Source organism: Brachyistius frenatus, unplaced genomic scaffold (assembly GCF_029030835.1).
Source record: "Brachyistius frenatus isolate BFR_SWC_R1_liver_20210118 unplaced genomic scaffold, ASM2903083v1 Contig_1, whole genome shotgun sequence".
Classification (NCBI taxonomy): domain Eukaryota; kingdom Metazoa; phylum Chordata; class Actinopteri; family Embiotocidae; genus Brachyistius; species Brachyistius frenatus.
In genome coordinates this window covers 8652028-8679014 of record NW_027210600.1, presented here as the reverse complement: position 1 = coordinate 8679014, position 26987 = coordinate 8652028, and the positions used below count along the sequence as shown (strand labels likewise).

At 41.1% G+C, this 26987-nt stretch overlaps 1 protein-coding gene across 1 annotated transcript in view; it reads left to right on the top strand.

The window, feature by feature from the left end:
- Positions 1–5641: 5641 nt before the first annotated feature.
- The window catches only part of zbbx (zinc finger, B-box domain containing), a 57760-nt gene continuing 36414 nt past the window's right edge, over positions 5642–26987 (top strand). The window contains exons 1-7 of the mRNA XM_069687761.1: positions 5642–5764; positions 7228–7361; positions 7842–7955; positions 17463–17565; positions 18417–18468; positions 19156–19265; positions 22682–22777. Of these exons, the coding sequence (XP_069543862.1) occupies positions 7297–7361; positions 7842–7955; positions 17463–17565; positions 18417–18468; positions 19156–19265; positions 22682–22777 (540 nt within the window). The 5' untranslated portion in view covers positions 5642–5764; positions 7228–7296. The remainder of the gene's footprint in view (positions 5765–7227; positions 7362–7841; positions 7956–17462; positions 17566–18416; positions 18469–19155; positions 19266–22681; positions 22778–26987) is intronic.

The window sequence follows — 26987 nt, the reverse complement described above, 5'->3', positions numbered from 1 at the left end:
TCATGCTGCAGTACTCTTTGTCGCCTACTCTGTCTTACTCCCCTTTAGTTCTCCCTCTCTAATTTCCTATATCTACATATCAAGTCATACACTTGTCTCATCACTGTCTCCATGGTCATTCAATTCTATTTTAGATTTTTAAATACAGAAATCACATTATTCTCATATATTTTACCATATATTTCTGAGTCATCGTGCTGCACTGTACTCCTCTGTTTCCTTTACTCACTGTTTTATTGAGATCAGCTTGTTTCTTTTGTTTCATTTTTACTTTTGTCGGTGAGACCGAATACACACACACACACACACACACACACACACACACACACACACACACACACACACACACACACACACACACACACACACACACACACACACACACACACACACACACACACACATACAGTAAACACACCAGCTAATCACTCACCCTGTGGGACCTTAAGCAGAAAATCATAGGAGGATGAAGACATCATTAGAGCCGGTATGCTGGACTCTCTTCATGATGTCCAGGACCGATATTCCTGGCCATGTTTCTCATCCCACTGTGGCCCATAGTGATGGCATTGAACCCTGTTCTTTGCTCTTACCCGTCTGCCTCCTCCTCATCTATTTCACATCTTTTAGACTGGCATGTCCACTGAGTACCTCTCTTCACAGTCATGGCCTGAAAGAGGTTTTTCAGGGATGAGAACCTTAATGAGAGGGAATCTTGTTATTTTGGACCTGCTATTGGATATTCCACACAGCACTGAAAATAAATTATAGTTGCAGCCCTTGAAAACATCTTTTGCCAGATGTTAAACTGTGACATAAAATACTGTGAAAGTGTTAAAACACCTAATCCACAGATAAATGCACACAGCCTATTATTCAGCAACACAGTCATTTGGACAAGCAGTTTTGACTTTTGGAAGTTTGTCATATTACAAACTCAAGCTCCTATCATATGTGTGCCCTAAGTTTGGCCCACTGTCCAACCTTTTGTACAACACACAACGCAACGCGATTATTCAGTCGTGGAGCCAGTAAGCTGCAAGACTTAAGAAAATCTGTGGTTGGCCTGGGCATGTATCACTCAGAAATGAGTCAGCCAATCAGAAGAGTGGGTCATTGATATCCTAAAGACACAGACATGAAACAGTCTGTTCTTGGTCGAGCTCCAGAGAGATGCTTAAGAGAGGAGATGCAAAACTATGTTGAAATAGTTTTTTGGAACTGAAAATAAAACATTGGAAAAGTGTAAAATATGAGACCTTTAATAGTTGTGCACTTTCCAAAAATAACAGTTACAGTAATACTTCACTAAAAAATGTTTTTTTTATAAATCAAAAATAAATTATAAAAAAAGGACAAGGAATCTCAGGCGATAGCAGCTTGACACATCTTACCTCACCTCAACATCAGTGATTTACTAGCTAGAAACTCACAATTACTGTAAACCCCAATCAGTAACATGGAGGGGACCAACCCCTACCTATTCATGTTTTCACTTAATTTGACTGAGTAGACTTCCTCTCTGGGCTGTGTGGTTGCGTTATATCCTGTATTGATGTAATATATTTCTCACTTTACTCCTGCACCTGTAAAAGTGGGACTACTTACACATTTATAATTCCTTATCGGTAAGGTGACAGATTCCAGCATAGCTTCACCCAGCTTCAACCTAAAGTGTAATGAACCAAAATAACTGAAAACACCCATGTAGGTTTTGATATATCGATATTTTCCCTGTATGGGACTTCATCATTTACATTTAACGTTATGGAAATTTGCTTTAAAAAACAAAAACAAAAAAACAACCTCCGAACCAATGGCATTATCTTTAACATGTGTCACATGACATCCCTTCTAACCAATAAAATCAAAGCTCATTTAATATGTTCATAGCATTAGTTGCTGGACGTATAGAAGACATGTTGTTTCACATGCATGAGTAGCACGATAGTAAGTCCATTTTAAACAATGAAAATTAATATCCTTCCCAAGTCATTGTCCCAAACAAATCTTGCTGTCAACAGTCCTCTCATCCTACTGTATGTCTTCAAGAAGTTGCTGCAGTGAAAACACTCCAGAGTGAGGGCTGTAGAGTATGTTGTCCAATTCTTGAATGCTGTGAGCAACTCGTACAACATTTTGATGACCTCCACACACCTTTATCACGATAAACACAATTTGTAGCAGAAAAAGCAGAGGTGTGCGCTGTTGACAACCTCTGTTCCATTTAAAAGGGAGCATGTGACACACTTGGACCCTGGCACTGACACATCTAAATGCGATTTAACAATTACAAAGGTTGTTAAATACACCTGCTGTGAAAAAAGGCCTGTTGTATTGTGGTGAAGGCTGCCATCTCAGAAATGGGTACCTTTTTTAATTTGGACTTTTAATATATATTAGCATGTATTATGGCTTAAATAGGTGTACATTTTAGTGTGTGATTCCGTTGATTGATAAGTCTGTTAGAGTGTCACACTAATCTGATGGTTTATGCTTTCTAATCTATCCTTGGAGCCATTCAGGTACCATGTTAACACACATCTGTTCATCTTTTTCTCAGGATTTCCTATATTTTTTAGATACCACATATTTCCTGCTGTGTTGCAACATGTGAGCTGTGACTGATATATCTTGTTCTTTACTGTTTATGAGATAATTGGCCATGTGCTGTCTAAAAGCATGAAACCCAATTCTTTATTTCTGACCTCTGTTCATCAGACTCCGCATGCTTTTTCTTCCTCCTTTACCTTTTCTACCCTTTGTTTTGCTTGGTATAATGATGTTTTGAGCTCATGCTGTTTCACCATACTGGAGGTTTTAGCTGATTTCATTTGAGTTCAGTTAATGCATCCCAGATCCTTTTCAGTTTTCTGGTTTGATTTTGTGATATAAAATTAGGTCAGGATCCAGTTTGCGTTGGGCTAAATACTATCCATCAGCTAAATACCATCAGTTTTCCCTTAGTGAACTGGTGCAGTGGTTAGCACTGTTGTCTGACAGTTACAGGAGGACGGTCCTGTGAATGAAAACATCTCGTGCTTTGGTTCCACAATTGAAAGACATGCAGATCAGGTGAACTCGAAGATTAAACTTTCCCGTAAATGTGCCTGATGTTAATCCTATGATGGACTGGTGACCTTCTTTCCATTTGTACATGCAGGGAAAGTCTCCAAACCTCCCTGTGACTCTGAATAGGAATAAGCAGGTATAGAAGATGGATGGATGGAAGCTCCCCACCACCTTTTTCAAGGTTATTTAACAATTTCTCCATTATGTCGTCAATATACTCCTTGGATTACCTACAGCCCCCTCTGTGCATACCAAGAGTCACCAAAAAATGTTGTGTTCTGGCTGGCTGAAGACTTTCTTTCTTTCTTTCTTTCTTTCTTTCTTTCTTTCTTTCTTTCTTTCTTTCTTTCTTTCTTTCTTTCTTTCTTTCTTTCTTTCTTTCTTTCTTTCTTTCTTTCTTTCTTCTCTGTCTATCTCCAGTCTGTTTCCACCATTGCCAAACAGTCAATCTATATCCAGCATTGCCCTGCTGAGGAGGGTTTAACCCAGCAGATGACATTCAGTACAGCACCATAATCATTGCCTCCTAATGAATTAAATAGCCCTGACATTTCACAGCGCAGTGCTTGTCCTTTTCCTGCAACTGCTCTGCTGTTGTAGCCCTCCTTTGATGCATTCTGTTGCTCTCTTGTTCTTCCTCTTGCATTGCTTTTCTGTGTGCCCTCTGCCCTCTTGCAATGCCCCCTCCCTATATACCTCCACCCTTCCTTCCTATATCCCTCACTCCTTCTCTCACTCCTTCTCTCACTTCTTCTCTCACTTCTTCTCTCTCTGCTTCTCACTCGTCCGCTCATCGGTATGCCACTGCACGCCCTGCTGTCTATGCAGGCAGAGCAGGGAGAGGGAGAGATGGGGAGAACGGGCGAGGGAGCGAGTCACTGTTTAGCAGCAGAGACAGAAACCAGCTGGAGGGTCACAACCCTAAATGACCATCCACACTCACACACACAGACCCGCTCAATAAGTCATACACCCACACTTCCCTGATGGCAGGAGCAATAGGTCATATGCCAACAATCTAGGAAGAGAAGGAGACAGACAAAGGAAGGGAGAGGGAGAAAGAAGGCTTTAGGAGGTGTGCTTGCTGAGCCATAATTGTCCTGTAGTTTTGGAGGGAGGACAGCAAGAAAGGATAGAGACATCGGGGAAAAAAAAGAAAAGGTGTAAAGGTGAGGGCATGGCTGGCAGTAGAAGAGTGCTTCTGCAGTCATCAGAAAGTTTCTTTTGTCCTGGAATACAAATGAGGCTGGATGGATGACTGGCTGGCTGCACTTATGGAACAGACAGATACACTCACACAAAGAGCCTTTGGATCTGTTTGCGCTTCCTCTGTTCGACACACAGGCATGAATGCAAGAGCATCACAGCGAAATATGATTGCGATAACAATTAACAATAATAATGCAAGGGAAGCTTGTGGGAACTGCAGCACAAGTAATTTAATGTTTGGATACTTTGGATACTTATTACAAATGTAGCCTATGTTATAAGCCTACATACAAGAAATCATTAAAAAAAGATTATTCAATGTTAATTTTTTAATATGATACATAAAGTAGGCTATTATTTGTAAAATGTAGATGTTTATTCTACAAATGTAATATTCATAAAGCAAAGTGGTTAAATTCCAAGCCAAATTAATGTTGTTCTAAATTGTTAATGTCACTGCAATAGCCTCACTGTGTGTAAAATTAATAATTAAACAAACCTTTGATAATGATAAGATTGTACTGTGGTGTCATGTTATGTGTGTTTTTTTTCTTCTCTATAGCATTTTAAAAGTCTCTTTGCTTATACTTTTATGTAATACGTATACATCTTATGTACATATATATATATATATATATATATATATATATATATATATATATATATAACATGATAGTTTTCCTGCAGGCAAACAAACATCAACACACTTCTGGACACACATACACCCTCTTTTCCTCATTTGGGTCTTATCACATTCATTCCAAAACATAGGCCTGTCTTGGGGTTAATGGGAAATTAGTTTGCTCCTGATCTCTAATGCTTGTCAACAGGAAATACCTAAACATGATCATCTTGGATGACTGAAGACAACTCCAAAGTCTGCTGGCAAAAAAACACAAGGATGATTCAAAGCTCTAATCAGTGCTATAAATTTATCTTGATGCAGTGAGGATTTTAATTGAAGGGGAATTCCCACTACTCATGATTACTGAGGCAGTAGGGGAACTGAATCCAGTGCTTATTCCCAGAACAAACAAAAGCATACCGTGATAATCTTTTTAAAAGGCTGAAGATTAGTCAACAAATTCAGACAGGGAAAAGTTTACAACACGCGCACGCACACACACGCGCATGCACACACACACACACACACACACACACACACACACACACACACACACACACACACACACACACACACACACACACACGCACACACACGGTGAAACCAAGGAGATGTAAATGAATACGTGGAACAAAACTGCTTCCAGTAAACTCACCAGCTGCGTGCTATCGCGAGAGAGAGAGCATTAGTTGCCATAGCGACAATCGCCCAACAGAAACCCTCCGAGGACGGAGTGAATCATGCCACCGGCCAAAGCCAGAACTACTGGATGAAAGACAGCGAATCATTTACATAAAGTGAAGAGCTGGTTATGGCATGGAAAGCTGGTAAACCAAAGAGAACCACGGAGACATTTTGGTAAGTTCAATTTAAGTAAACATGTTGTCGGGTGAGGCTACGGTGCGCCATCAGCTTCACGTTTACAAGCTTCTTACTCCTTTTTACTCAGCAGACAATTTGACGAGCAAAAAAAAAAAAAAAAAAAAAATGTCAGGTGGAATTAATAACCCGAACAATGACCCAAGTGTCACATTAAGTTATTCTGGCGAGCCGGCATGCAACATACCTGTTGGGAACAGCATGCTACATGACATGGCAATTCATCACGTGTCTGTCACCAGCATGATAGTTTCTGAAACCTTTTAGGTGAGTCTCCAGTAATTTTAGCCTCAGTTAGTCAATCATCTCTCTACACTCAACTCTCTGTTAAATGCTTTGCAAAAAAAAAGAAGAAAAAAGACCATTGTTACCATTGATTGTGTTGCATTAAGAGACAGGATTTCCCCATAACCCATTGTTGACTGTAGGTTAGGTAGTTACTTTATTAATCCCAGAGGGGACATTTTTTCACTACAGCAGCATACAGAAGCAATAAGATAATAATAGAATAATAGAAAAGCAATAAAATAGCAGTAAAATAACAGTAAAAAATATAAAATGTAAAATGCACAGTATGCGAATTGTAACATATTTCTGTTTCCGGGTAAGAATCTAATTTGAAGTTTCATTTTCGATCAAGGGGGTTCAACAGACCTTTTGTAGGAACCTGTGCTCTCTAACTCCTAAGTGTTTAAAATACTGTAGATTTCCACTCAGAGCACCGATGAGCATTCGAAGCGTCAGTTGTTTGCTCTCTCAAATTGCACACATTTTTGTCTTTTTGAAGTTAAAAAGTAAGTAAGTTCAGGACTGGCGTAAGGCGCGTAAAGGTTCACAAGTGTAGTTTCAATGGGCGCTAATTTATCCTAGATATCTAATGTATTTACTTTCACGTTTGCTTTTCTTGTTATGACAAGTAAAAACAACCTCTCTGAAAGAGGTCTGTTAGTTTGCCATCATGTAAGTTGACTTTTAATTGAGGATCTGATTTTAGTCTAAATATTCTCCGCTTTTTACATTTTAGAGGGCGAAAGTTTACTTTTGCCAGCTACTTTTTAGTTGAGCTTTAGTGAAAGTCTTTGTGGTGACCCACCTTAAACAAAACTTAGACTGGCTCACTCATCTTCACCTCCAGCTGAGCAAGTGTGGCTGTCTTCCTATTATAATATCTTGTCTTACTGGCTCGTTTTCTTAAATGTCTTTCACTGCCCCAAAAACCACTTGTCATCCACATACTGTAAGTCTGCCAGATACTATTTAAACACCCAGAATTGCTGGTTTTAACTTCCTCTTATTCATTTGAGCAAATGCGTCCCTGCTCTTTTGCTCATTTCACTGCAGCAGTATTCATTTATAGTTGTGTGTGATTTAGCCCGGGCCCTGCATGATATTCAGTCTTGGGACATTACTGTGTTTTAAATTTATTTTTTTTTTTATTGCAGAAGAGAGTCTTTGTAAAAAGCACAGCAAAAGACACGGGAGGAATTCCTGAGCCACCAGAAAGAAGAGACATGAATTTAAATGACTTCGTGGTGCTTCCTAACAACAAGGCCAGATCTGTCAAGCTCAATGCCAGGTAAGATGAGATAAGATCAATGATGTGATTTAAGGCATTTGGTAGAAACCCATTAGGGTTACTTGGCTGCCGTACTATTTTCATCTGGAGCCATTTACATTTTTTCAAGATAATGGCTTTCTCACAAAATGGACTTTCAGAGAAGGTAACCCTTATGAGCTGGGTTCTGCAGTTTTCAGTGCAATCTATATGTTTTCTTAATTATGCCCAGTGCAAAATGAAGTCCAGCCATCTACTGTAGTTCTCATTTGTCAACAGGTAATCGACCGAATTGATGCCTGGCTTGGTGGGATCCTGATCCAGTAACTAATTGATTAACATATTGATTACTCACAGCAACGGGGATCTGCTAGTACAGAAGAGGAATTGAACATATTGATGCAAGCCTGGCTGTCCAAGCTGATGGAGTAGGTCATTCGTATGATTGATTGTTGTTGACTGATTGCATGTATGTGTGTGCGTGTGTTTACGTTGCCACAGGAACCTGCAAGAATTGAAAATGGAGACGGTGACTCTGACCAATGAGAGCAAAGAGATGGAGGAGAAACTGCAACAGCTGAAATACAGCATGAGTAAAGAGAAGGAGGAGAGAGGGTGAGTATGAGTGTTAAAGACCTAGAGAAGAAGAGAAGGAGGAGAGGAGAGGAGAGGAGGGCACAGGGGCAAATTTAAGAGGGGTGTTGAGATTGGAAGTAAGACATCAGCCTATTGCACAAACACTGTTGCTTCTCCTTGTGTTGTCTGCACCCCATCACGAGAGATGTTTGTGTAATTAGTTTGTTGTGATTTGACTTTTGACTTTTTGTTTGATTTTATATTGTAAACCCCACAAAGCACGAGGTTTCAAGAAAGGAGCTTCACATCTGTCTGTCTCTATGAGTGTTCAACACTTTAACCAACAACTATAGGCCGGATTACCATTCAAATTAAGTGCTGGACTATACAGTGTTGGATCATGCATGTTCCAATATTACAGTTGTACCATTGTCTGATTGTCGATTAATCTCCTCATACATCACTGAAATGTATTTTACTTAAACTCTCGGTAAAATGCTACATTGAGAAATCTCTTTGCAACCTTTGGTGGTTGCGAGAGCAGGACTAAGGATATCTTCCGACTGTCAGTCAAAATCCGATTTCTGTGCGTATCCAATTGGAATCCAATAGGATGTGAACAGCTTAACATCACATGAGACCTGGCTTTTACAAGTCTGTTTCAGACCACCTTCCTTCGGGGTTTGAAATACAATTACACAGTTCAGTTCTATTTGACTGCTTCTATTACTTTACATCTTTGACTTTTGATGCCACGTAAAGTTCATATGCACGTCACACGTACAGGAAACGTGTGAGTGTGGTGGCTGAGGGAACCAATCACAGCGGGTCTGTCTTGTCCATGGTCTTTGCTGGAAAGTGATACTGGTGTTGACAGCTGTGTGTATGAAATAAATCAGAGCAGGCAAATTTCCTCCGTCCCTGACGCTGTCATATAATGTTTTTAAAAACTCATATCATTACCCTTGGTTATGTCAACTACTTCTACTTCCCGGCGCAGTGTCATTACTATAGCAACCACTGTAAATCAAAACAAAAATGAGGATTGCCACACAGACACACAGATCTGATCACTTGCAATGTATAATGCAGGCAGACAATCAGGAAGATTGGATTTTGATTGGATTTGCAAAAAATGTGATTCTGACTGACAGTTTGAACATCGTCTAAATTAAGCTGGTTTTGTTGTCTTCAGCTGTCACTCTTCTGAAATATGCTCCACTGATTGTTTCCTGTTGACTTTTTTTTTTCCAAAACTAAAAAGATGTCCAAATGTTTTGGGCGCATACCACGAAATCAAAAATTCCCTTAGCAGCAGAGTACCTGGTTTGAGTCCTGGCTGGCAGGGCCTTGACTACATGACATCCCCTGATCCTCTTTCCCAAATTTCCGGTCTATCTTCATTGTTACTGTCTAATAAAGCCAAAAATCCCTAAAAAAAAAAAAAAAAAAAAAAAAAAAAAAAAGTCTTTTAATGAATGGAACAGGGAGAATATAAGAACTGCTGAGAGCAAGAAGGACAGATGAATGATTATCTTAATCGGTGAGAAAAAAGGAACAGAAGAAGTCACTGAAGGAGAGACATGATGCAGTGTGTGAGGCAGAGAAGGTGTGAAAAGACTGCAACAGCTTTAAAAGAGCAAGCAACAAAGAGGGACACTGAGTAACAGAGACAGATGAAGGAGGACACCAAACGAGAGACGAGGCAGGTCAATGACTTCTTCACCTATAAAGGTCAAGGAAGGGTTGCTGTGGAAGAAATAATGGAGCAGTCAGTGAATTGAAAAAGCCACTCGTGCAGTGAACTATTCTTAAAGTTAGTGGAGCAACTATACTTCCCTTCACTGAACATGTTGGCAGACAAGAATGAGTAACAGTAATGTGAACGACCAAAGAGGGAAAGTTTTTTTTAAATGTTAAGAGTAGCTTTAAAAAAAAAAAAAAAAGGGGTAATAGAACTACTGCCACATGACCATTAAACCCATTTGTTTTTAGATTTATTTTCTCACATTTACTATCATCATCAAAGTCCTGATTGTACCTGCTGTTGATGTCATCATCTTGACATGCTTTTCTTTAGCGCCTCTAATTGCTGTTATATATTCAATAAGGCTTATATTTGTTTGCAACCTTCACGGTTCTTTAGAGTAATTGCAGGTCTCACTGTTTTCTGGTGAAACGGGCAAGGCTGCCTCTGTTTGTATTTATTTCTATAAATTCATAATTCATTTTGACAGGCCAAGGCAACGATAAAGGCAAGTGTTACAAAAGTCAGTGATAACAGTGAGAAGTAACTTTCAGTATCTTTGAAAGTTTTACTTCAGCTCAGATATGAGTGCTGTTCCAGTGGCTTGTGAAAATCACTCTTCAAAACAGATGAACCATATGTTATTCCCATGATACAGTTCAGTGAACATTCAGATTGCCAGCAGCTACCCTTCAGTGAGAAATTGTGGTTATAAATTGTTAGTCTGTCATCTAAAAATAAAAAAACAAGAGAAAAAACAAAAAAACAAGCGCCGTGACAGGGAATACAGCATCAACTTGATTGATTAGAGTTTAATATAATTTCTTTGAGGTTTCACACCTCAAAGAAATAGGGTTAAACATTTATAACAAACCTTAACATGCCTGAAGTTGTCGGTTTTCTCCAAATGTAGTTCAGTTTAGTTTGTCTCTCGTTTGATAACGTCTGAGATATTTTGCATAGTTAACAAGAAACCTTTGTAGTCGCACTAGTTTAGGCTGAACATGCCGAGAAACATAGTGATCATGTTATATTTGAGGTGAATGCTAAATGCCACCGGTTTTCTTCTTGTAAAGGCCACTGCACTTAGTCACTGTGCAAATTGATAGTAAGCAATGGAGACAGACCTTTCTGCTGTTGCCGCCAGTTAGATTTCCAAATTCTCACTGGCTAAATGAAAAATGACAGGTTAAAGTCAAGATGGGTGACTAAAATGTTCTGTCCGTTTTTGTTTTGATGATAAACGCCATCTAAAAGCAGTTGTAGATACATGTTAGTGTCATAACAGGCCACATCTGCTGTAACTGATTCATAATCATCAGACATGAATCAATTAACGGCTGCTACACTGAGAGATGACGTTAGCCTATTGAAAAAGTTGTTTCCATCATTTCAGAGGTATTATATTGACTCACCTCACCCCAAGCCAAATCAAACCATACCCGAAGGTTCTTATTCAGACATAAATTCAATGATTTACATTATAAAGACTTGGTTTTGTCCACAAAATGGATGCAGGTTCCCAAAATGTAGCTGTAAAACAGATCTATGTCCCGATAAGTAATACAAGTACACACTGTGTGTGTGTGTGTGTGTGTGTGTGTGTGTGTGTGTGTGTGTGTGTGTGTGTGTGTGTGTGTGTGTGTGTGTGTGTGTGTGTGTTTGTCCTCTTGTCATTTGTTCTGTGTTTTCCAATAAACGTTTGGATTGCACAGGAGACTTCCCAGCATTTTCAAGGCGAAAGCGGGACAGTCGCTACATAAGGGACAAACACGCGCCTCCAAATGATAGTGGCCCATTACCAAGGCATCGCATCTTCACTTTATTTCAATATGCACACACACACATAAGATATTAATAATACTAATAGTAATTTGCTTCCCATGTCATTACAGGATATAGTGAAAATGTACCTGGCCCATTACCACGACAAGATTAATTTTCAGAACGAAAACAAACACTGGTTATTAATGAGATGGTTTTTATTTTCTATTCCCTGTTCACCTCATTTCATCTCATTTCATTAATAACTCTGCGACGTGTTACCCAGGTGAAGTTATGGAGAACAGCGTAATAGGGGCGTATATCACAATATATGTGCACATAACTCCGGGACAGCTTTAGGACGAAGCAGAATATGTATTTTAAACACACACTCTCTCCAATAATAACAGCCAGAAAGTCGGACACACGCAAATGTACATTTAAAGGCATCACAACTAATTATTATATCCGTGAGTAAGAGTTGAGGTATGGTGAGAGACATATGATGGATTTCTCCTGGTTCAGCTTCATACATCAACACCTGGGAAAGCAACGCATTTATTGTTTTAGAAGAGGGGTTGTACTGTAATGTACGTCCTTGTATTTGAGTGCTACTTTGTTTTTTTTCAGCGGAGGCATATCTCTAATTAAGAAGCCATATATCATTATGGGGAGAGGGCCATTTTGTGAAGGCTGCACAAATGATAAGCACATAAACACAGTGTTTTCTGTCACACTGAAATACTGCAACATTTATCGCTCCACCGGCCACAAGATACGACAAGATGTCCGCGTCGCTGCCTGTGTGTATTTTTGATGCTGCCCCTCTATAAATAATGGCATTTGTGTTTGTGTGTGTCTTTACCGCTATGTGGATTTGTCTTTCGGTTTGCATTCCTTAATGAGTAAAGACGCACACAACTTCACCACGGGACTCCTGTTCAGGCTCCATGTCTTTGGATTATTAGAGTATATTCTACAGCTAGTTTGAGAGCGATTTTACATTTTTGTTTGAAAGAGGTGGGAAACTATGGCAAACGTTTGTGTACGTGTGGGAGGGAAGGTAGGTGGAAGACTCAGCTGGCACAACCACAAAAAGAAAAGAGACGAAACAGTGCTCTCTGGATATGGTGGCTGAGTGGTATCTGGAAACAGAAAAAAAAAAAAAAATTGGTCTAATTTGTAGAAAATAAATATTCCTTCATTTTTAGATAGGTCATTGCTGATTATGCTCTGCCAGTTTGTTTTCATGTGCAGTCTTCTCTGTCCTGACTGTTGTCAAGGAGCACAGGGCAGAACATTTGAACACCCTTCAAATGTGGCTACAGATGATGAGTACTAAAATATGAGGGTGGATCAAAAAGTTCAGAAACTGCTCCCGTCGCACGCGATTGGTGCGCAGCTGTAACAGACAAGCTACGACCTTCATTAGTGAGTGAGCAGGGACCTCGGTGGGTTTCCTTGTCTTTATGCGTCTGAAACTTGAACAGACAGCGCACATCACATTTTTTGTCAAACTCTGGAAATTGACAACAAAGACCCTTGAAACGCTTCAGGAAGCCTACCGAAGCAACAGGCTGAGACAATCTGAAGCGTCTAATTGTGGCGTGATGGCACTCGGGTTCTTCAAAAATGACAAAGCACCTGCTCAGTGCTTTGAAAACACACAAGTCTCTCGTCCACGACGACACAGTAGTCGCTCCCCACCACCCCTACTCGCTGGATTTTGGCTCTCTGCTGCGTCTTTCTGTTCCCTGATAGTTTGTTACACGCTTTGATGTGTGCTCTCTGCTCAGGTCTCTGGTGCATAAAGAATCACTGACGCATCTGAACCACTGCTCACAAAAGAATGTGAAACTCGTGGCACTAATTTTGATCAAATGACAAAGCTCGGAGTACTTACTCATGAAGGTTGTAGCTTCTCTGTTCTACGTGCACGTCACGGCAGTGCGCGCCATCTGCACGCGACACTAGCAGTCTCTGAACTTTTTTTTTTTTAATCCACCCTCTTACAACAGTTGTCTTTTAAATTTGAAATCCACATTCATGTAACTGCAGTTCCCGTCTTCCTTTTGTCTGAAAGCCGTGTGCGTGTGTAGCGATCCAGCAGCATCTCGTGTGAAAACCTAGCTCAACCGTTTGAATCAAGTAATTGGTCCACCGACCATGAACGAGATGAAACGGCTTCTCATTTGTTCCTCTGTGACGTACGTGGCGGAAACCAGACAAATGTGAGGATTTGGTTAATCGTGGTTCTTGGGTGCGACGTGAACGTTACCTGAATTATCTCTAAACTTTCACCTTTTCCTCTCAGAACATCTTTGACAAGCCTTTACTGTGGAGCTTCAAGCTGTGATTTATTCTCAGGCTGTGCAGAGTACTGTGTGCCTGGGTTATGCACCGCTCTGTTTTTCATACTCTGTCTGTCTGTTAGATCGCACAGTTCCAGAGTCGATGAATTGTTCATCTTTGTCTTAGAGCCTGGGCTACACACACACACACACACACACACACACACACACACACACACACACACACACACACACACACACACACACACACACACACACACACACACACACATACATACTCTCTCTCTCATGTATGCACCCAAAGAATAAGCGAACAAATTCAGTTTGCTGAGAGGGGGGTGTAGTATAATCAGTTTGTGAAGGGTACACAGGCGATAATAAAGCCCGAGCGGCAGCTCGGGGCAAACGCAGTACATCATTCTGTGTTGTGGCCTGCCCGACTCGCAGATTTAATGTAGCTTTGTCTTTAGGCCTTTCAGCTTACAGACACTAGCTCTCGTCTTATCTAAAAGTAGGGTTGAGCTTTCTTTTTCCCTGTTTCCTTTTCTGTCTCATCGCTGTACTTCTCATTCTATCGGCTGCCTCTTTTATTATTTTTTTCCCTGCCGTCCTTTATTCCTTTTCTTTCTTTGTTTCATTGGGCTCCACCTACCACGTACCTGTTTCAGTAGGTATGTGTTCATACGTAGATGTGTGCGACCCGGTGACCTGACACTAATGCGGGAGTACAATGTCTTAAAGTTTGTCTTCACAGGATTTCATGTCTGGACTGTTCTTGCCTTTGGTATAAATTTCCCTCCCGTATCAACGCTCCATTTCTTTTTCCGTCCTTCCGTCTCACACCGATAAGGTATTAAGAGGAGACACGATTACTTTGGCATTAGACTTTAAAGTCTGCTTGCATTTGCATGTGTGTGTGGGGGGCGCAGATGTTGTCTCTTCTCCCTTTGGGTGCGAAGGGTCAGTTAAAGGTGATAGCCGCGTGTGTGTTTGGATGTATGTCCCAGACCTGAGTGTGCCCAGGACCGACAGGTGGTGTTTGCCTTGGGTTAACACTGAATCATTGGTGGTTCCTTCTCCTTTCATTGCAGTCTATCTGTATATTGTTTAAAAATATGAGTTTGCTCTAAACTAGTGTTTTCCTCAATGCGTTTCGTCTGCTTTAAATGTGATGAAACACTTTTTTTTGACGGACTGACAGCTTGATTTTGGTGTTTGATGTTTGTTTTCTAATATTGAAGTTGTGACACTGAGGCTGTCATCAGCAGTACATCTACTAGACAGTGAAAGGTGCACAGCCTTGTGTGATAGCGGTGTTTGCATGTGTGTGTGTGTGTGTGTCTGTCGTTCTTTCTTCATGTAACATGAACATCTTTCTCACTGAATTGCAGATTTCTACATGTCTTTTTGAAGACTGACATTCATTCACTGACATCCATTTATTTCCAAACCTCTAACCTGAACCAGCACAACTAAATGCCTGAACCCGACCCTTACCCTAACCTAAAGCTATTCAATCCTTAACCTCGAAACCAAATCTTAACCCTCCAACAGCCCTTTGAAGGTCTCTGCCAAATTGAGACAGGCCAAATTATCGAAACACAAGTACACAAACACGCAAGTACATATATGCTGTTATTGTTAGTTAAAAGTAGAGCGAAATAACTTTGGTTGTGCTTATTAAACTTTGCAGTTTGGAGTGTTGGATTCACTCAATGCAATGGGCTGAGATGAAAGTAAGTGTATGTGTGCTTCTGTGCGTGATTGTAAGGCAGAGAGACATTGACTATAGATGTGTATCTGCAGGCTTTTAAAGACAACAATTACGTTGAGGTGTTCGTTTACTCGTGTGTGTGTGTGGGTGTAATTCAGTGAGTGACTGTGTGGATTAAATAATGTGATCTAATGCAGTCCACAGAGATACACGAACACACACTTTATCTCTCCAGGTTGCCTGTCCTGAGGGGACACCCTGTCATCCCGCACCGACAGGGGTGTGCCTCAACTGTCTCCCCTAGCGACAGTCCAGTTGCCTAGGTGCTGTCGCTAGGATGATTACCTGACGCCGACCCTCAGTGTCAGCAGAGCCCAGCGATGGCATCACGGGTGTTGGGAACTCTTCCCATCACATACACACACTGTGCCTTGACAGGCTGCCAGCTCAATCCAAAATAAACTTCTTTCCAAGACAGCCTGACATCACAATAGCATAAATGGCATAAATAATTCAACAAGATGAGCATGAATAACTCGCATCTAAATGAGGATCACTCTGCACTTCTTCACCTTCTGCAACTGACAGGAGTGTCCTGCATGAGTGTTTACACGTGTGTCTGTGTGTGCGCCAATTAGTTTTCATCTTCATGTATTTGCGCCTGCATCTGCCTCTGTGTGTGTAGATACAATTCTTGTAACCTTTTCATGTATATTTTTGATGCGGGGCAATCTGTCGTGCCTAAATTCAACCAGCCTGTGAACTTCCCAACAAGAGTTGAGAACTCCATTGACTTGGTTTATACCCAAATCCACAGGTCTTACAAAGACACTCTCACATGTTGATAAAACCGATCCCACAGCAGTAGAGCTCCTACTATCTGATACCTCAGTGTTGAAACTACACAAGCCTGCCAGAAATAAGTCAATCAAGGCAGAGGGAGCAACACCAGCACTCCAAGACTGCAAGAATGCAGGGACATGTTCAGTTCTGCATCTGCCTCAGAATATACAGAAACTGTGGCCAACTACATTTGCAAATGTGTGTAGGGTGTCACCTTAGCTCACAGCAGAGGTGCGTGCACTATTGAAAACATAGGACACTGTCGTTTAAGTGGGTAATCAGGCTGAACTCAGGACTGCCAGAACAAATCTATCTTGGGGTGTAGGGAAAGCAAAATATACTCATGCACAGAAAATACAGGCTACGTTGTTAAATGGCACCGAGACACTTCTGGGACGCTGTTGACATGAGCCATGGCGCGGACGGTGGACTCACGAGCATTTCCGGAACAGCAGAGATCAACTCCGGTGTCTGTTTCAGAGCTAGAACACGACCCAGCCTGTTACGGTTAGAATCCAGCTTGAGGCCTGGCATATGTGGCAGGGCATCCTGTCTGACCACACTGACCACAAAACAACCCTGCAGGCCGACAACAGCCACGGGACCCCTCCCTGTTAGACTCAACAAGCTTTATGCATATGTTGAGGATCTGAGCAACCTTCCTCCTAAGAGGAAGGACACCTGGACCTCTGCTGAATCACAGCTGAAATGAGGAACACTCTTCCCAGAGTGAGACCTCACGAGGCAAAGGGTGCCGACACCACTCTTGGTCTAACTGGCGTATGTGCTAACAATCTCTAATCTCTTTAACCCCCTCCTCTCCAGCAAGAGGTTCTGAAGCCTGAATGCTGAAACATTCTGCATGATAAACGGCCTTTACCTGCCAGCTGTGAGACTCCTCAACACCCTGCTGCCGCCCATCACGCAACTCCTCACACCCATACGTAGCGCAAATATCAGTGGCTATAAAGCATACATTAATCAAATCAAGGACTGAAACAGATATAATCACCAATTCTCTTTTTTTTTTTTTTTTTTTTTTTTTTTTTTTATAAATCAAAGCTATGATTGTGTGGATGAGCTATGCTTGTCAAATTCAAAGGAGTTGTAATTTGAGATTATTGATTTTCAAAGAAAAACTCTCCCATTCTTGTTCACTCTGTTAGACATTCGGGACGGTTTAGGTGGACGTCTGGACAATGTGGTCCTTTAAACAGCAATTCTCAAACAAACAGCTCCAAGAAAAACAAGGAGCGCACACTCCAAAAGGTACAGTCGAAATACTTACATTTTTCTGTGCACATGAGCTTACCATTGTGTTTGTGTCATCCTGTTGAAGGTGATGGAGTCACTTTATCCACGGCCTCCATAAATGTCAGTGATGTAATATAATTATATTATTAAGCAAATTAGCTTACACATATGTTAACACGCTAATTACTATCAGAACCTCACATGCAGAATCTGTTCTTTCTCTGAAGAAGATCATTCTCGTTGCCGCTCACCTGCACTGTAAAAGACATCTCCTTACTCCTGTATGCTGTAGATGCACCATGTGCCATCCCAAAGCATACTACTAGTCCATCAGTGCACGCTGCCAAGCAGACTTGAGTTAGCACTTTGCACCCTGCCTCTTGAATTGAGAAAATTAGCATCCTGCATCTCAGGGGAGGAACCCTAATGACTGAGTTTACACGAGAACAAAGTCACTCCTCCTGTAAAGTTTGCAAACACCTTTAAATGGCCAACCATGAAACACAATGGTGGTAGGATGGTCGTCAAAGAAAGACAAAAAAAAAAAAAAAATGCTTATTCCCATTTGGAAGCTGTAACCGCAGTATAGACTTTCATAAAACAAACAAACAAACAAAAAAATCAAAATACTAAAATGAAAACACCCTTTCTAAATGACACAATGTGGTACATTCAGGGAGTCTTCAGGGTATGGTCTTTAAGTCAACAGGAGAGTACGTACTAAAAAGATGTACTTTACTTATTCATTTCATTTCTATACTTACACCCATACACCCATAAAAAAAAAAAAAGTGCAGTGTTGTTAGTAGGCTGTGAGCATAAACAAACTGTTGCTGCTGAGTTGTTACTCTCCCCCTCCTTAATAGCTGTCAACAGGTAAACTGAAGATCCGAGTGCTGAAGGACGAACCACTGACAGGTGAGAAGTTTACAGACACAACCTGAGCTTGAAATGTGAGATATCTCCACCGAGCAGACTTGACACTGATGTGCCCTCGACCCCACACTGAAATTATTTCTTTTCCCTGAACCTTCATTTTGGAGCGCGACGAAGCAGTCCTTTTAAGCTTACAGCTTCAGTGTCCTGCTCACAGTTACTTCTGCAGATGCCAGACCTTGGAGCTCTCTTGTTAAGACTGATCTCTCTAAATATTAGCCAGCCTTGGCAAAGTTATTAATGTTTTAAACATGCCCCGAGGCTCAGATTCACACCTTGAATCGGAATGTTTGAAAATGTGCTGATGTCTTGTGTTAAATATATACAGCACTTACATGTTTACAAGGACTGTCTTTGGTGTGTACAGTTCTAACAGGTTATGTAGCCTTTCTTTTTATTGCAATTACTGTATTTCACAACAGTGGCGGAAGATTCCACTTATCGTATGTTTATTGTTAATTTATTTTGTATAAAAACAAAAAGCCCTTTCGGTTCTTATACAATTTCGCCGCACATACTGAACTGTATTTTTGACACTCTCCTTATATCTCTGCTTGTGTGTTTTGCTGTCAGGCAGGTACTTGGTTACATAAATATTATTTAAATGGAAATTATATTAAATGAAGTCCCCTTGCCAAGTGTGAACAACAGTGTACTTGCTCTTCTTAGTTCCACCTCAGCCACCACCTCCAGCTCCTACCGCCGGTCTCTGGATGACAAGAAAAAGCAAACTGAAGGGAACGATCTGTGGTCAGTGTGAAGTCAAGACTGCTGGAGTGGTATGCGTGCGCACACACACACACACACACACACACACACACACACACACACACACACACACACACACACACACACACACACACACACACACACACACACACACACACACACACACACACACACCAGTCTTGTAAAATTACCTGTTTTTTCAGGGATCAGATGTCAGTACTGAACTCAGATTAAACGTTTGTATGGAAACTGATATCTCGCACTGATCATTACAAACACAAACATGTACAGGTGGTTAAAAACACCAGGTGTCGTTTAACTTCACCTATATTCAAAGTTGAAATGCTTAATCTTTCATTTTCTGTCTCACTCTTCCTCCTACTCTCTTTCTCTCCTCCTTGCTCTCTCTTCCCCCTGCACCACCTGTTTGCTCCATGTGCCACTCAGGTGCCCATTGTCTCCCACCCTGGTTCCCTCTTTGTCTCTGTGTTTACCCGTCTGTCTTTCTACCGCCACCTTTTCACCTCTCATCATTCTCAATTTTCCCATCTGCCATATTCCAACCTGTTTCTGTCTGTCTGTCTGCACTCCCTCAGTCATGTCTATCTTTTTCTTTCTTCTCCCTGACTCTCTCTCTTTCTGTGCCTCAACTGTCCAATCTGTTGGTCTATCTGTGTGTTTGTGTTTGCCTGGCTGATAACAGTTTTGTTGGATCCATTTATCGATACTCGAGACCCCTGAGGGCACCATTGTTTATTCTCTCTCGCTCTTCATCTGCAGCTGCTCAGAAGGAGGGACCACATCCTGCAACTGTATGTGTGAATAAGAGGAAGCGGGACAGAAATGCTTTGCGTGTATGTGTCTATAATGGACTCTGGCAAACTGAGCTGAGTAATGGATGTTTGATGACCAGTTGCTCCCACTTCCCTGCCTCCTAAATCCTCAGCTACTTGTGTAATTCCAAGCCTGTTTCACGAGGAAGGCAGAAGACTCCAGTATTGAATAACTGATGCTTCAGAGAGGCTGTGAGACAGAAAATGAGTGCAATGGGGGGAGAGAGCAAGAGAGACTTATAGAGGAAATGAGGCAGAGGGAGGGGTTGAGCTAGTTGAGCAGGCATCCACCATTTTTCTGCCCTTTTTGTTATGGAATAACTTATTTAAGTGCAGCACACACAATGAGTTAAATGTAATGTGGCAATTTGCTTGATAGTGCATTTGATGGTGATGGCACTGAACTGTCCAATGAAGGGCCCAGTGCCCCCAGTGTCCCATAGTGATGGGCTTAATAGTGGCGCTCATAGTCGTCTGGGCAAGCACATAGGCCAAATACACACATTGCACTCATACACACGCACGTTTTGGATAGCTCTAGTATAATGATGGCAATAATGGGAAGCGTTACAACTGTCTCTGCCATTCTGTCTGGAACTGCACTTAGGCACACACACACACACACACACACACACACACACACACACACACACACACACACACACACACACACACACACACACACACACACACACACACACACACACACACACACACACACACACACACACACACACACACACAAACACACAATCATTCGCACATCTGGGCTTGTTTTAAACAATGACGCACACCTACTGGCACAGATTTGACCATCACCACATGTGCACACATGTACACTCTGCACACCGAGCCTTGTGCTGTATTCCACAGTCATCCAGGCGAAAAAAAAGAAAAAGTAGCTCATTTCTCTCTGCATAGAACAAAGAGTGCAGCTTTATGCTGCTTGGAGCCTGATAGGGATGCCGTGTCCCTGGGGAGTGGCTGTAATTTATCCTCAGGCCTGAAGAGGGGAAATGAGGCCCTGCTTTATGGGACCAATAAAGGACAATGTCACAGCTGTAGGCTTGCTTGTGCACTCACACATACTGAAATGTGTGACAAAAGAGAATAAACACAATATTACACCTAAATGCATTAGTTACAGTAATCCATAACAAAGAACCAAAAGAGGGAGGAAGATAAGGGAGGAATGGCAGAAGTAGGGTTAATATGTGAATCAGTTGGTTCAAGTTTGCACAAGACCTCTTTCCTCTGCAAGGAATTTGTATGAAGCAGTGATTTGTTTATCTTAATTATCTTGTAGAGTAAGCAATGAATAATCAGGTAAGGAAGTAGAAAATATGCAAGTGAGCAAGAAAGGGACTATGGAAGAAGGTTCCAGGTCATTAGGAGCAGAAATATATCAGACAGTAACACAAAAAGAGTCTCTCGACGGAGAAGTAGAATTTGTACTGTTTCTTCAGAGCCTGAACTAAACTACTACTGGCATTAATTAAATATCAACAGCATGGTAAATGAAAGGAACCAAAAGAATGCTAGTCCTTTCCTTCCTGTTTGTTGTTACGCAGCCTTGGTCCTTTTTTCTCCATCTCACCCTCCCGTCTTTGTGTCTCCACTCGTCCTGGCCTTGCCTGTGTTCCCAGTCCACCTGGTTGAGGCCTATTTTCCAAACCTGCTGATGCAAGGACTTTTCCCCACTAATAAGACCAGATTCTTAGAGATAGAAATGATAATGACCTCCCTTAAGATGCATTCACACACCCACACTCACATACAAAACACACACACACACACACACACACACACACACACACACACACACACACACACACACACACACACACACACACACACACACACACACACACACACACACACACACACACACACACACACACACACACACACACACACACACACTCCTCGCACACAGGCACTCCCCTTTCCATGGTCTCTCCCTCCCTCCCGCCCTCTCTCCCTCTCTCCCTCTCTCTCTCTCTCTCTCTCTCTCTCTCTCTCTCTCTCTCTCTCTCTCTCTCTCTCTCTCTCTCTCTCTCTCTCTCTCTCTCTCTTTCTGTCTCTCTCTAAGTGTGGCCAAGGAGGTGCAAGCTTTTTTCAGCATTTTTTCTTGAGACATCAGATGGTTGTCTTGGGCTTCCTCCGGCAGTGTTGATCAACTATTCCTATCATAATGCTCATGAATGCATGTAAGATCACTTTTAACCCTTGTGTTGTCCTTGGATCAAAATGACCCGCAGCTGTGTTCAACCAAGTTCTATTTTATTTTCATATTTTTTGGGATCATTGGTGACAAGGAGGCTGTGAGGGTTTCTTTAAAGAATGATGACCAATGATCCCAAAAAATATAAAAATATAGAAATAAAATAGAACTTGGTTGAACAAAGCTGCGGGTCATTTTGACCCAAGGACAACACGAGGGTTAAATACGTTTTCTGCTTCCATAAGATATGTAAACACACAAATCTCCACACTTCTCTTCTGCACATTCTCTCTCTCTCTCTCTCTCTCTCTCTCTCTCTCTCTCTCTCTCTCTCACACACACACACACACACACACACACACACACACACACACACACACTAACGGCACCATGTGTCTCTGTATTGTAGATGTGTGCTGAATGCACTGAGAACTACTGCATTGGCTGCTTTGGCAGATTTCACCAGAAGGGGGCACTGAAGCTCCACAGAATGATCCCCATTAAGGTGAGCTTCGTCACGTGCATCAAGTCTCTCTCCTGCTCTTGATGTCATTCACTGATACTTTCAATTAAATATTTTTCGATCCCATTCTCCTTCTGCTTCACTCATTCCTTCTTTTGCATTTCTTGCATCCCTGACTACAGTATCTACTTATTTTAACCTCTCTTATCTTTCGTCCTCTTTCTGTACTTCAGCCCCCGATCCTCCCCTTTGTATGTGTACACACACACACACACACACACACACACACACACACACACACACACACACACACACACACACACACACACACACACACACACACACAGAGTCACACACAAACACACAAACAAACCACGGCTGGTCAGTAAATCAAATAATTTTTTTAATCGACTTTCTCTCGTAAATGAATTATTTCAACTTCAACAATGAATCAAAGCTTACTTTACTAACAAACAACCAATCGCTGTCAGTTAGCATGTGTTTAACCCAGTGAGTATGCCATAACGATGTTATTGTCAGAGATATACAATTTGATACATTTCAGACAGTAAACAATTGGCAAACTCAGTTGCAATCTCAGAGATATATGTTTTGTTCTATTAGGCACCACCTATGGCATTAAGCAGTAATTGCAACTGTGTTTTTGTACTTCACTTCCCAGAGATCCAAACGCTGTATACTGTGCCATCAGTCAGTTGGCAGTTGAGCCTATTGTGTTAGCTCTGCCAACCCTCTCTGGTGGAATAACCACTGTTAGGTGATGGCAATTGCATCACTAATTGTGCGCCACTTCTGATTTTTCTTGGGAGCGTTGCCACAGACACAGAGCCCGTTGTTCGCATCGTAATAAATGCAAGGGCTCTCATCAGTGGGCCACCTGCTCAATCACCATCCCTTGACAGTGAGTTAGCATCTATTTAAATGAAAATCTCTGAGATTATTACTTTAAAAACTAAAAAAAAAAGTAAATGTTGAATTAATGGGGCAAACAAATCAAAATCTCTTTGGAACTCTGTTAAAAGGAAATTGTTAAATGGATCATCCTTACCAAGGTAAATGTGGCAATTAATTGGGATGTTGATTTTAAATGATGTCATACAATCTTACACAATCTCACGCAAAAACACATTCTGACAGAGAACAGAGAACAACAAGCCTCAGGCAGCACTCAACCCAACACCAGCAACCACAGTCGTCAGTCAAAGAAAGGGCAGAAAGACAAGGCAGCGGGTCGAGGGCAGAGAGTTTGATTGAGCCAATACACTTGTGCTGGATCCACAAAGTAGACAAAGATTCTGCAGTACATCTACCCAGACTACATCTATTAATTTTAATAATTGTGAATACCGATAAAAGCCATGGATGACAAATGTGACATTCTATTTTGCACATCCATGTATTAAGGCAATGTAGGATAAAGAAATAAAACGAAGTTGAGAGCTGATTGACCTGCTAGAATTAAACATCGCTATGCTGTGCATACAGCAACAGTTGTAATAGAAAGATGTGGCAATTTAACATACAATAGTCATGTTGGACGTTGTTGATATCCGACAACTTTGACGGATCTTCGGTCACAAACTTACGCAAAACCTGCACTTCTTAAACCCCTCCAGTGTGTATATTTATGGGTATACAGTTAAATGATTTACATGAACACACACAGATCTGTATGCTGAACTCACACAAAACACTTCACACTACATCATGAACAGAGTACAGGGCACACCCAGCTCTGACCACACATGCACAGACTTACACACACACACACACACACACACACACACACACACACACACACACACACACACACACACACACACACACACTCACTCACTCACTCACTCACTCACTCAAACAATGGGTTGTATTTGTTAAGCAATGGCCTATTAAATAACATTTGTATGGAAAGCATTTTTAACAGGGAACCTCATTTATCCAAAGATATACCAAATGCTCATAATGAGACAGAATATGCTGTGTTGTTCAAACACCCTGTGAATGTGTAAACATGGGGCGTTTTCAAATGATCTTATCGATATATAAGATCATAGCAGTTTAAACTACATAGTATGGGATATTGAGCAGATATTGCTTGTTTTTCACACGACAATAATTTTTCACCAACATTCTTAACAAACTTTAGACTTAAACTCTTTAGATAACATCAAAAGCACCGATTTGTTGTCTTAAGTAGGCTTGCTTTAATGAACTGTTTCTCAAAGGAACTTTTTAATTTTTTTATCAAACTATCAATGAGTTGGTGTAGGAGGAATGATTCTGCTATTGTCATCCCCCCCTCCCCTTCCGTAGCATAATATAGCATGCTTTAGAAACATGCCAACCTGCTGCATTAACTGCAGCGACCTGTTATATTATCGTTCATCTTGGTAACAAGACCAAGCGCTATTTGTGACTAGAGAGAAAGAAGGAAGCTGGTAAACAGACAGAAGGAGCCTCTTGTGGCCAAATTCAGGTCTAGTCCTTTTTTAACTTGATTAATATAAGATTAGCGAAGTGGAGTTTGTTTTTCTCTTTTGTGCATTCATACTTACTTGGTTCCTTCTATATGCAGAGGGCATGTATTCATTTTCTTTCGCAGTGTTTCTTCATGTCGACTGATTTAATGACTTGCATGTTTTGTGTTGTTCCTATATGTACTTTTGGCTTTTGGGGGGATCTTCTATTTTCTGCTAGCGGTGCTGTTTTCGCTCCCAGGATGTGTGCAATGCTCCCAGCTTCTTCGTTGTTTTCTTGGGTGCTATTATTTTCATCTAAAAGTACTCACAAAGAGACGTACTCCTCTGTGATGTACTCTTTGTGCAAGGATATAGCTCTGTGAATATGTACAGTAATTTCTGGGATTGATCCGACAACATGTTTTTCCTTACGTGAGGCCTGAGGCTTTCTGCTTGTTAATGTGTAGAACTGTATGACTTGGAACAACCACGATCAACCAGCCTTTTTACAGAACATACCAGTTTATCATCGTAATCTGCTTGTTCAGTTGTTATGTGGACGTGCTACCTGACTGCTGGTTGGGGTCAACACACTAATATGTGTTGGGTTACCATCGTGGTGGAACAAAGCCATGCGCACTGACAGAGACAAAAAGTGCACACACTGAAACAGCTCAGTGAAACCACACACGACAACTCACTCTCCATATCTCTTCAAGTGTTCATTTGTGTTTCTGTCCTCACTTTAGCCACCGGTAGCGCAAAACTGTCTATTTTGGCAAGATGTAAAGACTGTGGATTATACACATGCAGCTGATGCAGGCAAATCTCTCTCTTTCCTCCGCTAATCCTTTTTCATTTGCCTTGGAAAGAATGAGTGAGAGAAAGATAAAATGAGTATTCATTTCATCAATATCCTGTGTTGGGGCTTTCATCAGGGCTTCATCAGCTCGTGTGTCCGGCCTCTCTCACACACACACACACACACACACACACACTCACCTAACCTGTGTAGAATACAGGATGGGTGTGGTTGTGCCATGGTATATCAAAACACTTAACAGGTCGTTTTTAGTTATACAGTAACACAAACATTTACATTAGCATGTTTAATAAAGCTAATTTAAATTATATGACTTTTTTTTTGTTATTGTCCCCACTCACGTCTCTTTTTTTTTATTGGGTGCAACATTAAGGAAAACTACAGCACCATGTGAGCTTAGTCTTTATATTGCAGTTTTTATATATTTTTTTACTTGTGTAATAATCCGATTTGAGGTACCTGAAACCACAAAGAGCTCTTGTACAGTTGAATAATAGAGTAAGGGTAGGAGAGACACTAAGCCTGGTCACATGAGAAGTGGAAAGCCTCCCCTGCATCACTTTAATGTATGGTGTTTCAAAGGAAAATTTAATTTTCCATTGCTCCCTAAAAGAGGCAAGTCAAAGGTAGTGGTTGCAGAGCTGAAACAGCATCCTGGAGCTGGTGTAGTTGAAGTTGCCCCACATAGATGTTGCTGATACTGTGTGCCAAAGTGTTGGCTTGAACTGTAGATTTTCCATTCGTTCTGTGCACAATTCACAGCAGATATCAATAGAGCAGGTTTTTTTTTGGTTTGGTTTGGGTTTTTTGCCCACTAGCATGATTATGGAACCTTTTTCAATTATATTATTATTATTATTATTATTATTGTTGATTCATTTGCTTTCTGTCAAATTACACAGTTGACTGTTGAAAATGACTGTTAGTTAAACGTTTAGTTAACTGTCAA